Below are 12,792 nucleotides of genomic sequence, written 5' to 3'. Positions count from 1 at the left end.
ACTTCTCATCTCCTTCTTCTAGGAATCCTAATATAAACAGTTGAGATTAGTCCATAAGGACAACTCGGGTACCTTGTTCCTCCCCCCACCAGAGGCAAAGTACACAGGGTCCTTGGGGGTCTCTGTGACCAGCAGCAGCAGGCTGGGAAGACCCCGACTCAAGAATTAAAATTTCCTAGACTGAACCTATGCAACTGAGATTTAAAAAAAAAAAAGTAACAAATACTAACATGGTAGGATACATTCTTGCTTTTAAATTCCACTTCTCAGTAATAGTTAACATCAGCTCCATGTAGTCTAAAACAATGTATCTGCGCTTCCGCTTCCTAAAAACCCAATTAACCAAGTTGTTTTAAGAGAAGATAAAGAGATCAGAAGTCCTGGAGGTTACAAAGGTAGCACCGAACGCTTTGATTCCAATGACCTTGTAGATGAAAGGAGTTTTCCCCAAACATTTTCTTTGGGCTATGCCGTGCTCCACAATCAAAGAACCTCAGCCCTAATCACGACCTCAGAGGCAAAGCGGAGCAGAAACCTGAACCCGTTTGTCAGAGAGACAGCAGCCCCACTTCCCGGCCACCTCAGCCTCCCTGTTTTTGTGCCGCTTGTGCTGGGGAGCAGCTGGGGCACCTGGAAGCCGAGACAGGAGGCTGCTGGCAGCCGGTACCAAACCCTGCGTGCCATCGGCCAGCTTGGGCCTGGCTGCCAGCTGGGCACTGAACCACTGATGGATTCATGCTCGGAGGATGAAATCTGCCTGCCTGTCCCTTTAGTTCCCTACAAACAGCATTAAAATACAACCCAGCAAAGAGCTGCGCCTCTGACTTAGTTCTGGGAATGTCTTGTCAGGGTAATTCCAAACCGATCGCGCTCCTCTAAAAAATAAAAGCATCTACAACTGAGGGCTAGGATTACAACTACACCCTTCAGTCTTTTAATCCACACGTTTTAAGTACTGTGACACACCAGGCAAACCCCTCCGAGCCAGCTCGGCGCAGGGCTCACGTGTAGTTCAATTAGTTCAATACTTGGGCAGGGGGGACCCCGACCGGAGCCCGGGGGGCTTTGGGGGCCGTCGGGCTCCTTGCGCCCCGCTTCACCGCCAACGCGGCGGCTCCCACTCCCGGGAAGGAGAAAAAATAAAATAAATAAAAAGAGAGAGAAGGGAGAAGCGTGGCCGAGGGGATGCACGGAGGGGACAGCGGCTGCCTTCACCGAGGCTCCTCAGCACCCCGGGGGCTGCGCCGTCCCAACTGGGGCTGCCGCCCCGCACCGAGCCCAGCCAGCCTCCCCTCGGTGCTGCCAGGATCAGGGACCCCCGCGCCTCCCCGTCCTCCCCTATCCCGACCCCAAATTCCCCAAAGCCACCCCTCGGCGGAGCTTACGCGTGAGGATCATGGTCTCCCGCCCAGCCTCCGCGGGGCGCCGGCCTCCCTCGCTGCCTGCCTCCGCGGCGGCGGCTCGCAGCTGGCACCGCCACTGCCACCACCGCACTGCCACCGGCCACCACCACACTGCCACCACCGCACCGCCACCACCGCACCGCCACCGCCACCGCCCCCGGCCGGCCCCCTTCGGCCGCCCCCGCCGCCGGGAGGACCCGCCCCGAGGCCCCCGTCCCGCCCCGGCCCCGGAGTGCCAACCCCACCTGGGGACGCTTTGAGGCCGCCAGCCACCGGGGTGGCCTTGTGGGGTGGCCAAAAATGCCTGCACAGCACCAAAACCTCACTTAAGACCTTGGAAAAAGACCAAAGCCTTCACTTTGGAAACCCACAAGGGTTTTCCCTATGTAGACTGCGGCATGACCATAGGCATGGCGTGCAGATAGGCACTGCTTGGCTGTCTTCATATCCCTGCACACACTCCCAAACCCTGTATGTTTATATTTAACCCCCCTGTATGTTTCCTGAAGATCATTCAAATGCTTATTCCTTGACTGATGCTCAGGGCTTGAAAACGGCACCGGGTCCGCACAGAGCCTTTTGAGCAGCCGCCAAACTGTCAGCGTGGAAAAGAGTACGGGGAGATTTTGGAAAGAGCTGGGACCCATCAAAGATTACGATTGGTTCGTTTTCTTCCAAGACAGCCTCATATTTTAGACTCGCTGTTGTTATTTTAAGTTTCGGTTGTTGTTTCTGCGCTATGATCTGTCAGATATAGAGTATATATAGTGTGGTGCCTGAGCAGGCAATTTGCTGAAGAATAAACATCTCCCCTTCTATAGGCTGCAAACTGTGGCCAGTTGGCTATTACAGTGTTGTTTCTGGAAACCCCTACACAGCTCCAGGTCATTAATTTACTTTAATAGCCCAGAAGAGGACGGAGCTGTACTATATCTTCAAGCTTGGCTGTACACGTTACCCGCTTAATCAATTACCTCTTCATATCTCGACTCACTCCAGCTCTTTTTGGCATCGTCAGGTTTACCTGCATTTTTCAGTGCTTCTTGTAAGGCAATAGGTTAGATGTTGACATGGTAGGTCAGACCCATAAAATGTGAATTCTTTACTCTAACACAGGAAGGCAGACACACGCTAAGACCCAGCTGTTGAACAGACAAGGTAATCCCAGCTTAATTGGCTTTCTGTCTGCATTGTCTCTACTTTTAGGCACTTGGTAGACTAGGAAGTGACAGAATAGTCATGACAAGAGATGGCAAAGGCTGGTTGCGAATTGTGTGGGATTTTTCATGGTCTGAATTCCAGAAAAAAAAATAAAAAATCTGTAACTCCAATAATCATTCTCAAAAGGAAGAAAAAAAATAACAGAACAAAACCAAACTGTCCAAAAAAGTGGGAAAGCGTGCTGGTGGTGTTAAGGTGTTTCCATCACAGTGATAATGCTGGAACCAGAAGCCCACAGTATGTCAAGTTAATACGCTTGGTAAAAAGCAGGGTTTATTATTGTAAACACTGACTGCCTAGACCACTTCCTGGACCAAGCCTGCCTCTCTGTATAGGAAGGTTTTGTTCAGGACCTGCAGGAAGCTTTTGAAGAAGGAAGGAATGGACTTTTACTTTGTAAAATATATACATACAAATATATAGATAGATAGATACATACATAAAATGGGAAGGGCCTGGAGGACTAGGCAGTGTGAAAGAAAACTGGAAACTGAAAACAGCTAGGAATGAGAGGAGGAGGCGTGCGTGGCAGTGAAGGAAAATACGAAGTGAGAGGGTTGTGTGATGGAGGCAAAACAAGAATTTGAAGCTGGAGAGTTTTTGTTTGATGATTCTGAATGGGGTGAGCACAGAGATCATGAAGACAGGGCAGATGTGGCAGAGACACAGAAGTTGGGAAGCTCTCAGTAGTTCAACCAAGGGTTATCAGTCTCACCTCCACAGCTTTGTAAAATAGCAAATGAATGATAATGATGATAAAATGCTTTGTGCTTTGGTTCAGCCCTCCTGTCCCGCTTGCAAAGCTAATCAGCTCCCACAGCAAAAGGGGAATCTCCATCCTCATTTGGTCTTTGTGGATGCTTACAGCAATGTCAGAGCCAGTGACTTCTGTGATGGAGCAGTCTGTCTGCTGGGATCATCGCTAAATAGATGCCGGAGGATTATCACTGACCTGGATTAGATGCTTGCTGGTAATCTGAAGGAGAAAGGCTTTGATTCTAGGTTGTTATCAACCCTGGAAGACATGCAGTCTCTCTGGCTTGCATTTTAACTCGGAATTCTATAGGGCTGCTTAAGCAGGCGTATTTTCAGAGCTGAAAAGCAAGGCACCAGTCCGGCATTAGCAGTAAAACGTGCTCCGAGAAGCATTCCACCTGAGGCATGGGTGTTTAGCAGGCAACAACCACCCTAATCACTCATTCAGCTTTAAAGAGTGTTGTGAAATCAGCAGAGCTTTGGCCGTTAATATTTTTATTTCTTTAACTCTCTGGCTATTCAACAAGCAGGCAGCTGCCTGACAGAGACATGGGATTTTATAAGCAGTCTGCCTAAGAGGATTGTTTCTCTGGAGCACTGTTATCCTTAATGCAATCAATGAGCTCTCGCTGGATGGTAAAGTAATTGTAAAGGCTTGCCCGACAGGCACAATTATTCACTTTAAAAGGTGAATTCTCCTTCTGTTGTAACTGCATAAGGGAGCGAATCGCAGGACAGCATCTTGTAATAAGGGCTTGATTGTCCTCTCTTTTCCCTCCAAGGCCCGAATGCCTTAATAGTTAACTGTACCCTTGTCATCCTTTTGTGTCTGAACAGCGCAGTACACAGAGACATCCCGCTCACAATTAGTCAACTGACCTGCTCATACAAACGCAGGATTGTCAGACCCGTGATGGCCACTCTACACGCTGGTATTAATATCCTCTTCACAGCAGCATGATAGATTATAGGGCTGTTTCAGCTTGAGTTTCCAGGCCTCTGGCTCTGGGCTTGGACTCACTGTTGGTTGGGGTTTTTGTATGTAGCATTTCCCCAGTCCCAAGGACCTCCCTGTTCCAACCATTGTCAGGGAAATAATTAAGTTTGCATTTCTAGCACTTGACTTTACTGAAAAGTAATTATTTAAAGGAGTCTGTAATTGTTCGAGCCTCTCGACAAAGAGTGTTTGCACTATCACTTCTCAGAGATAAGCAGTATTACGTGCTCCTGGCTTTCAGGGGAGGAAAGCTATTGTTTTACATACAAGAGAATCACAAAATAAAAGAAAGTATCTTTCCATGGCACTTTTTAACAAATTACACAGCAAAGTGCATACTGCATAAATATACGTGTTGCTCTGCTGCCTGTAATTGACAGGCTCTCTGTTTTAGAAATCTTCACCTAGAAATAACTACTTTTAGAAATATTCCCACCTCATCATGTATGGGGAGTTGTTACTTATGTTCGATCCCAGGAAAAACAAACAAGCAAACAAAAACAAAAAACACTTTGGGTATTTTTTTCCTTTATTTTACAAGTAAATAATAATAATAAAGAAGTAGCCTTGCCTTAATCTTTCTGATGCATGTACCTGACTATTTTTAAAGGAGGGATCACTGTGCTCCATATTTCTGCCTGCTTTTAATGCCCTCAAACACCATGAGTTCAACAGTTCAGGCTGCAAATGAAATCAGCAGGTCCACGCTGTACTTGAGAAAGGCTCTGTTATATGGATGCACAAAAGGATAAGAAATAAAAATTACAGTGATGACGTAGTTTGACAAAGAGACATAATTTGATAATGTATAAATACAGATAAACTTAAAAATGAGGAGGAAAGAAAATAAATACTTTCACTTCCTTTCAAAAAGAGGGTCAGCTCCTTAGTGTACATGGAACACTGCAGGCTTACAGAAATGAGTAGAGATCTAGGATGTCTTTTCTATATTGTTTTTAAGACATTTTCACTGGTGATGATTTATTTTTTGAAGGTTGAAGAATTTTCTACTGTTTACGAGGTTGCCTTCCCTTCAGTTAAAGATACATTGATTAGCTTAAAAGTACAAACCCGTTAATTTGCTAATAAAGATAGCATTCATAATCAATCACTGATGAACTTGAAGTTATCAGGACTAAAACCTAAGGGCTGAAATCCCAATTTCAGGCCACCTCTGCATCTATGTGGTGGAAATGGTCGTGTCAGCAAGACCTAATGGGTGTGTAGGTCTGACACAATTGGTTAGAGAAAGCTGTAACAAATTTTTCACTCTGGCAAGGCACCAGCCTTAGGCCTATGATGTGGGAGCTGCCTTGGTGACCTTGTGGCTCTGTGACACCAGGAGTCATCTGTGACCCTTCCCTCTCCGCGTGTCAGTCGAATGGCAGAGACCATGCCTGGGTCCCCAGCCTGCTCCTCCTCTGTGCATACAAGTCACTCTGTGCAGTCAGCTGGGAGAGCGAGACAGTGCAAAGGGATACTTTTACTCAACATAAATATTAAATAATGATCAAAAGATGAACGGTTTGATGATGGAGACAGGTTATATACCTCAGCCTTGTGTTGCCTGAGACATGTTTATTTCAGACCAAAGCTCTTATTTTCACTCTTCATGTTCCTGTGACAGCAGCTATATCATTAATAAACTAACCAGCTCTCCCCTCTTCGTTTTTTAAGTAAACAGACTTTACCTTCCACCTTTAAAACCACTGGTGTCAAAGGCACTTCAATGGTAAGATGCATTTTTTTCTACCTCACTGTGTTCATGCATGACATCCAGTCTGATGAAAAAAAAGGTCAGCTTTCACAGACAGGCAACAATACCCTCCACTAAAACAAGATGTGAGATGCAAATTGTCCACTAAGGTAAGTGAAAACTGAAAGACTGCTGCCTTAAATATGTCAAAACAGTGGTTAAAAAACGGTCTATGAAGCAGCTGTGTTGTTATAATGCATATGAGATGCTAGTCTTTTCAGCAGGGTCCCCTGAACAGATCATGTCAGCCACACAGTGCCCTGCTGGGGCTAAAAGGAGCAGAAGGGAAGAAAAAAAAAAAAAAAAAGTTTTCTTTTAGTTCACAGTATCTAAAAACATTATGAACAATTGAAAAATTCCTTTCAGAAACAATGTTTTTCTTACTTCCATCTTCCATCTTGTGTGATCCAAGGCTTTTTAGTTAAATGAACTCTATATTCATTAAACTTATTTCCTCTTGAGGAAATAGGCACATGCAACCACCTGGACCAGTTGACCCATTATGTGAAAGACTGCTGCTGTTTTAGCCTTGGGGAATCTCCAGGACTCAGGAAATCATTTTAAACCCATGACTCAATAAAGCACGATAACTATGGCAACTGGAACACATACACTGTGATGCCTAATTGCACCTCAGTGTTCATCAGGGGAGGTACTGGCTTGATACTATAGCCTGGAGAGTAGCTATTGTTAATGTAATGTGAAGCTACAGAGAAAGCAAGAGGGAAAACACATGTTAAGATGCCCGGTGAACAAAGTCAGGCCTGGTGTAAGTCAGGACAGATCGTAATCCTTCTCAGCCCTGTTTGTGACAGACCGCTGGACTGAGACTCATAGCATCTGCAGTCTTGTCTCTTTTAACTTATTGGGCAACCTTGGTCTATCTGTTCCCTTTCTCATACCTCATTTTTCCCACAGATAAATTGGGAGCATAATACGTGCTTCTTTTGCAAAGCCCTTAAAATGTACAATGGAAAGCGCTGTACTGAGATTATTATGCTGATACTGTGCTTAATAAAAATGCTCTTGCAGATTGCCGGTTTGACTGCTTCTTTCATTGTCCGTGCCCATGTTCTTGCTTATTGTAACTGAAAAACAGCTTACAGCAGCAATTACCTTGCGTTGTAGTGGGAGGTGAGGTAGATGCACACATGCAGACGGTTACTTAAGGGCACCTTAAGTAACTCTCTGGAGTGTCAACACCCATAATGATGTCTGAGGAAAGACGAGAGAAGTGGAGGGGGAAGCTAGCTGTCTTGCCAGTAAGAACAAACTGAGTTGGACAAGATTTATTAGGTGTATATTACCCAGATGAATGTGATCCTGACTTGAATGAGAGCCAGCAATAGCAAGGGGAGAGGGTCAGACAGAAAGAAGTGGCTGTTTGGCCTTCGTCAACAGACTGGAGACCTGGCAGGGATTAGGAAGAGTAACAGAATTGTTGGGGTGTTCATTCTTCACTCCAGAATTTAAGATTATAAATTCTAAATGGATGGCCAGTTCAGCTGAAAAAATGCTTATTCCTCCTTCTCCATGCCACATTTCTCTTTCTATGCCAGTGTGTTACAGAGTGAGAGTACGGTACCATTTGTGAACACGATATGATGCACAGAAGTGACTGACAGGTTAATAGGAGCTTGCATGTTTTAAAAACAAAGATGCATATTCTGTTACATGACCACAAGAAAAAGAAACATGCAAAGCGGTTGGTTTGCTTTAATATTTCAGCACTGTCACCTCATGACAAGCTACCTCTTTTAGCTCACTTTTTTCTGAGGTTTTAGTTTTGCCTTGATATCATTTTACAAAGAGACATGGTAAATGAGTTTGCTCCTGAGAGAGCAAATCTGTTCTATCTAACCCTAGTCCAGAGTAGTTTTTAAATATCTAAACTCTGAGTTGGGGGGGGGGGGGAAATCTTGAGAGCATCCTCTCATATTCTGAAATGCCACTTTTTTCATCAGACTTCAAAATGTAAACACAAGCAGTAGTGACTGGAGAATACTTTTCTTCTTTGTCTAGTACACCTGACAAATTGAGCTCCCCTGACTGTTTTTTAAATGTTACAATAGTTGGTTCACTAAAGCAGCAGAGCAAACCCTTCACTCACTTTCTATTATTTTAAACCCAAACTGCAATGAAGCAAATTCTCTGGTGGTGTAGATGAACATTTCAGAAGCCTGTATTTGGACAATAATTTGCAAGAACCAAGAATCTGACCTTGTAACTCTGTAAAACAAAATTAATTCCAGAATATTGCAGATTTGGCTTCCAGATAACAGGCTTACTCATACTATAGCCAACTGTTCACAATTTTATCTAACACCATTAATATATCTACAAAGGCACCCTGAAGGAACCCCTTCTCCCTCCACCACCACCAAGTGTCTAGCTGTCTTGCAAATGTGATGTGGTCTGTGGGGATCTGACAAATTGCATACAGAGAACAGACACAGCCCTGATGTTTTTCAAACCTTTATGCCATTGGATTCTTTGAATCTTTTGTTTCTGACAGTTTTACTGAAGAATTATTAACATATATGATACATAGCATGAAACATAGTGGGTGAGTTCTGGTCAGCATTTAATCGATAAAAGAACCTAATTATTTTTTCATGGGCCCCAGCTAAATGTATGAACAGCATTATTTATAGGATGTGGTGCCAACATGCGTATGGCTGTTTTCTGGTCTCGTACTTCTAAAATGAGAAGGATCTCTTCTGAGAAAAGTAACACAGGAAAGGAAGACATCTGATTCAGCTAACCTGCTTTTTGTTTGATCACAGCTTCAGAGAGTTCAGGGCAGCTGGGGGCATACCTGTGCTAGGATCAATGGGGCAAGTGATTAACAGTGATAGGGCATTCTGCACCTTTCATGCTCAAACCAGGACTTTCTCTCCTTTGAAACAAGAGCCTTTGCATCACTCAGTAGAATTATGTTTCTTGTGAGCAGCATTAGAGTACAGAAATAGTGTCTATTTTCTTTGCTGAGGAATCTTTATTTTTTCCAGATACAGAAGGTCTATTAAACCTCAAGATTAACAGTGCTTCTGGCATCTGATTTTTAGTCAGGAAGTATAAACAATGACTTGAAAGGTGTATATGCAGAACTTTCCATCTGATTTACCCATAGCTCGTTAGAATCTGTCATGCATGTCATATTGACCTTACAAACTTAATTACCTGAGCTCTAAGAAACCACACGCTTGCCTCTCAGCTCCATAATGTAAATCAGTGACAGCACTAAGAAAAAGCTCCCCAAGATAACAATAAACATTCTGAAACATCCTGAAAACTGAAGGTTAGAATATGGAATTTCTCAGCTGATGAATAGGATTCTTTAGAAACTGCTTGGAAATAAAAGCCATAACCCACTTTGCTTAAGGTACATGTAACATTTGGATACTGTGAATCCCACGTGTCAAAAACAATAGAAGCCAAGTATCCCAAATCATAGTCTATACCTTGAAAATAAGACGTTTTAAACACACATTTTTCAAACTTTCTGTTTTTATATGAAAGACATGAATTTTATGTTATTGCCAATATATAAAAACTCAGTCAAACCTCCAGTCTGCTGTTCAGCGCTATATTGGAGAGCTATCTGAAGAGTTCAGTTGCTTATCTGCTATTGCTATTTCTATTGCTTTTCAGGAAGTTGACTGACTTCATCATGAGATTTGGGAAACTTCCTGCCTAGTGTGCAGAATGAGAACAAGGATAATTCATCTGCAGCTTTACTTCTGAAGTAGCAAGATATTGCCCACCAGGGCAGGCTTCTAGCTAACCTAGGATCCTAGGGTGCTCAATCTGTTTCCAAAGGGCAGCGTGGCTTCCAGCTGTTTGTTCTGCTAATACCTTTTTCCCCTAAGCCATGTAAAGAGCTGTGCACCTGAAATAATAAGAGCTTCTCATCTTTATGCCTGTAGCACCTGTGCTGGGTATTTCTTTCCCAGTTTCTTCATGTCTTCCATTTATTTTCCTTCTCTTTCTCTCTTTGTCTTCTTTCACTCCTCATAGCTGGCTGTTACTATAGCAATTACAGAAGGTGGAAGAACCCTCCTTAGTTCTTTTCCTCATCTCCTCTTCCTTTTCCCAAGCAAGAGAAGAGCAGGTGAACCATTAGATCCAGGGCTGTTGAAGATGTTCCCTGAAGAAGGAAAAGGGAAAGGCACACAAGCCAAAAGAAGAATATAGGTAATGCCTAGGAACAACTGGGAAACTAGAACTCAAAAGGGAAATGTAAGAAAAGGCTGAGAGACATGAGGTCACTGGTAGATTAAGTGAACATGTCTGCAATTGTACAGCTAATGCAAATCTAACATTTAATTTAATTGTTCCATGGAGCCAGTTGATAGCCAATGCTTGGAACCTTCTGATAGGAGCAGATGTAGTAAAAGAAACAGGAAGGAGAATGGTCTGCAAGCATCTTGCTGAATGTTTGCTAGAATTACTCTATAAAGCAATTGTTTTTTTAGTAGAAATTGTGACAGAGCACATAGAGCATAATGCTAAGACATTTGAGAGCTACCTGCTATTTTATAGCTACTCTATAACAAAAATCCACAACATAATGGAAAGCTCAGAAAATAAGATGGGCTGGTTTACTTGTCTTGAAATAGTATTTCTCATCTTGCATGATCTTTTTTTTTCTTGATTAGAAGGGCTTTGCTTATTTTAGGATAAAAAGGAATTTAAACCTTGTTCCTACAAAATCATGTATGCAACTCTTTTGGAGTTGAAGGGTATATAGAAATTTGAGTACAAAAATGCTACAGGATCATGGCCTTATTTTTTTTTCATGATAGATTTTCAAGCTCTTTCACAGACTATTTTTGTGATCTCAACCACACTTCATTTGAAATTCTTATACTCCTATTAACAGCAGCTTCCCAAGAATGAAAAGCTGATGCTTTATCCTCTGGCCACTTGTACCTACTATTTCTGATCTGGCTGATAATGCCAGAAATCAAAGTACAGATTCTCAGAACAGCAAGGCTTTTCATAATGGTCTCTCTGCATGAAAAGTCCATGTGTCAGCTAAGAAAATGAATTTCTAATAATACTTGGCACTGAATGAGTGGCTTGTCTCAAATGAGTTCACCAAGCACTGTTTATCTGATCTTTGTAACACTGAAATAGGTTTAACCTATTTGAATTATCTTTGCCTTAGCCATCCTCATATCAAGAAGCTTATACTGGACATGATAACCCCAAAATCAGCAGAGGAATTCTTCTTTTTAATTAAAGGAATAAAAACACACTAGTGATATTGGCACTGGTGTGCTTAATAGTGCTTCTTTGTTGGACAGCGAACAAAATTTTCTGTGCCTGTTGAAAATTCTGGAAATTTTGTTCTAGTGAAAGTATTTATTTATTTATTTATTTATTAGTCGGGCAAATATTACGCAACTTTCTCTTTGCACAAGTTTAGTGTATTTTTGTAAAGATGTTACATATAAGTGTCCTTTCCATTCAAAACTTACTTACTTGGTATCATTTTCAGAACATACTACTATGCAAACTCTATGTGATGCTACAGATTTGGTGTGAACATGGCTCTGCAGTTTGCAGTATTAACAAATATCTGGCTCTCAGTCAGATTTCTTTGTAGTAGTAAGACATAGACTGTAAAGAATCAAATATAGACAAGAAAATTGATTTAGAAATGAATTCCTCTATTTTGCTTTAGATTTGAAGTAGTAATCTTAAAAAATAAATGTGTGCATTAAAAGGCTCATTAGTTTTCCTTGGTTCATACAGCAGCAATTTTAAAAGCATTCCTTCACAGGCTAAAGATGAATAAAAGTTCTCTGATTGCCGTAAAATTGTGTGCCTCTACTGTCATAGTTTGTTCTGGACCATTTCCAGCGCATTGTGACTATGGGAGCTAGAAAGGAAAACTCAAGAGGGTATTTTTAATCACTTTTACCTCTATTAACAATGTGATGCTATTTCCATTGTTCCTGTTATAAAAATAAGTAGCTGACATGTTCCCCAGAATTGATTATTGTGTTTCAGTCAACAGATCAGCCAGCAAGACATTGCAGCCTATCAGGAAAGGGAGTGGAAAGGAGCAGACAGAGAAACCTCAAAGGAAAGGACAAGACACTGTGTCTTTTGTCCTTTGTTCCAAGATGGAAATAAACTGTCTCCACTTTTGATAAGCCTGTCTTTTGATCTTTGCTTGCAATAATTACGGTTAGACACTAAGTTATTTTATGAACTCTTTTAGGTTTATGTCCTTCTAATTTAATGAGTTGTTTTCTACAAGCAACCACATTAATTAACTGTTTTATAATGTATTTTTATTTATGGAGATTCTACCTAATATGCAAATGAACTAAATATTGGCAGACTTGGAGATGATGAGAAGTATTTCCTGCAGATTTAATTTTGCTTCACTTTACAAATATGTGAATACATAAAAATAAAGACATATGGAAATATATGAAGATCTCTATACCTATCTATCTTCTGCCTGTCTGTCTCATACAAATATATCAAGATCTATATATCTAAAATTTGGGGAGGTGGGTCAATTTATGTATACCAATCACACTGCCCACCTATATACCTCAGATTGCTTGAAAAATCTGTCCCCTACATAAGGCTATAGATTTGTGCCCCCTCTCATGAGTAAATAGGTAAATGTAATG

At 42.0% G+C, this 12,792-nt stretch overlaps 1 protein-coding gene across 2 annotated transcripts in view; it reads right to left on the bottom strand.

Moving 5' to 3' along the window:
* DLC1 (DLC1 Rho GTPase activating protein) overlaps positions 1–12,792 on the bottom strand; it is a gene marked incomplete at its 5' end in the record, with an annotated part of 213,844 nt that overhangs the window by 35,956 nt on the left and 165,096 nt on the right. The window contains one exon of one of the 2 annotated variants that reach the window (XM_084285869.1): positions 1,386–1,488. The exons of the other annotated variant lie outside the window; for it this stretch is intronic. Coding sequence (XP_084141995.1) covers positions 1,386–1,398 — 13 coding nt within the window. Of the gene's footprint in view, positions 1–1,385; positions 1,489–12,792 lie in introns of those variants that run through there. 2 annotated transcript variants of the gene reach the window in all.

The sequence above is a fragment of the Netta rufina genome (assembly GCF_964035555.1).
Source record: "Netta rufina genome assembly, chromosome: 4".
Classification (NCBI taxonomy): domain Eukaryota; kingdom Metazoa; phylum Chordata; class Aves; order Anseriformes; family Anatidae; genus Netta; species Netta rufina.
The sequence above is the reverse complement of the archived record's forward strand: the minus strand, read 5'-3'. Positions and strand labels throughout refer to the sequence as shown.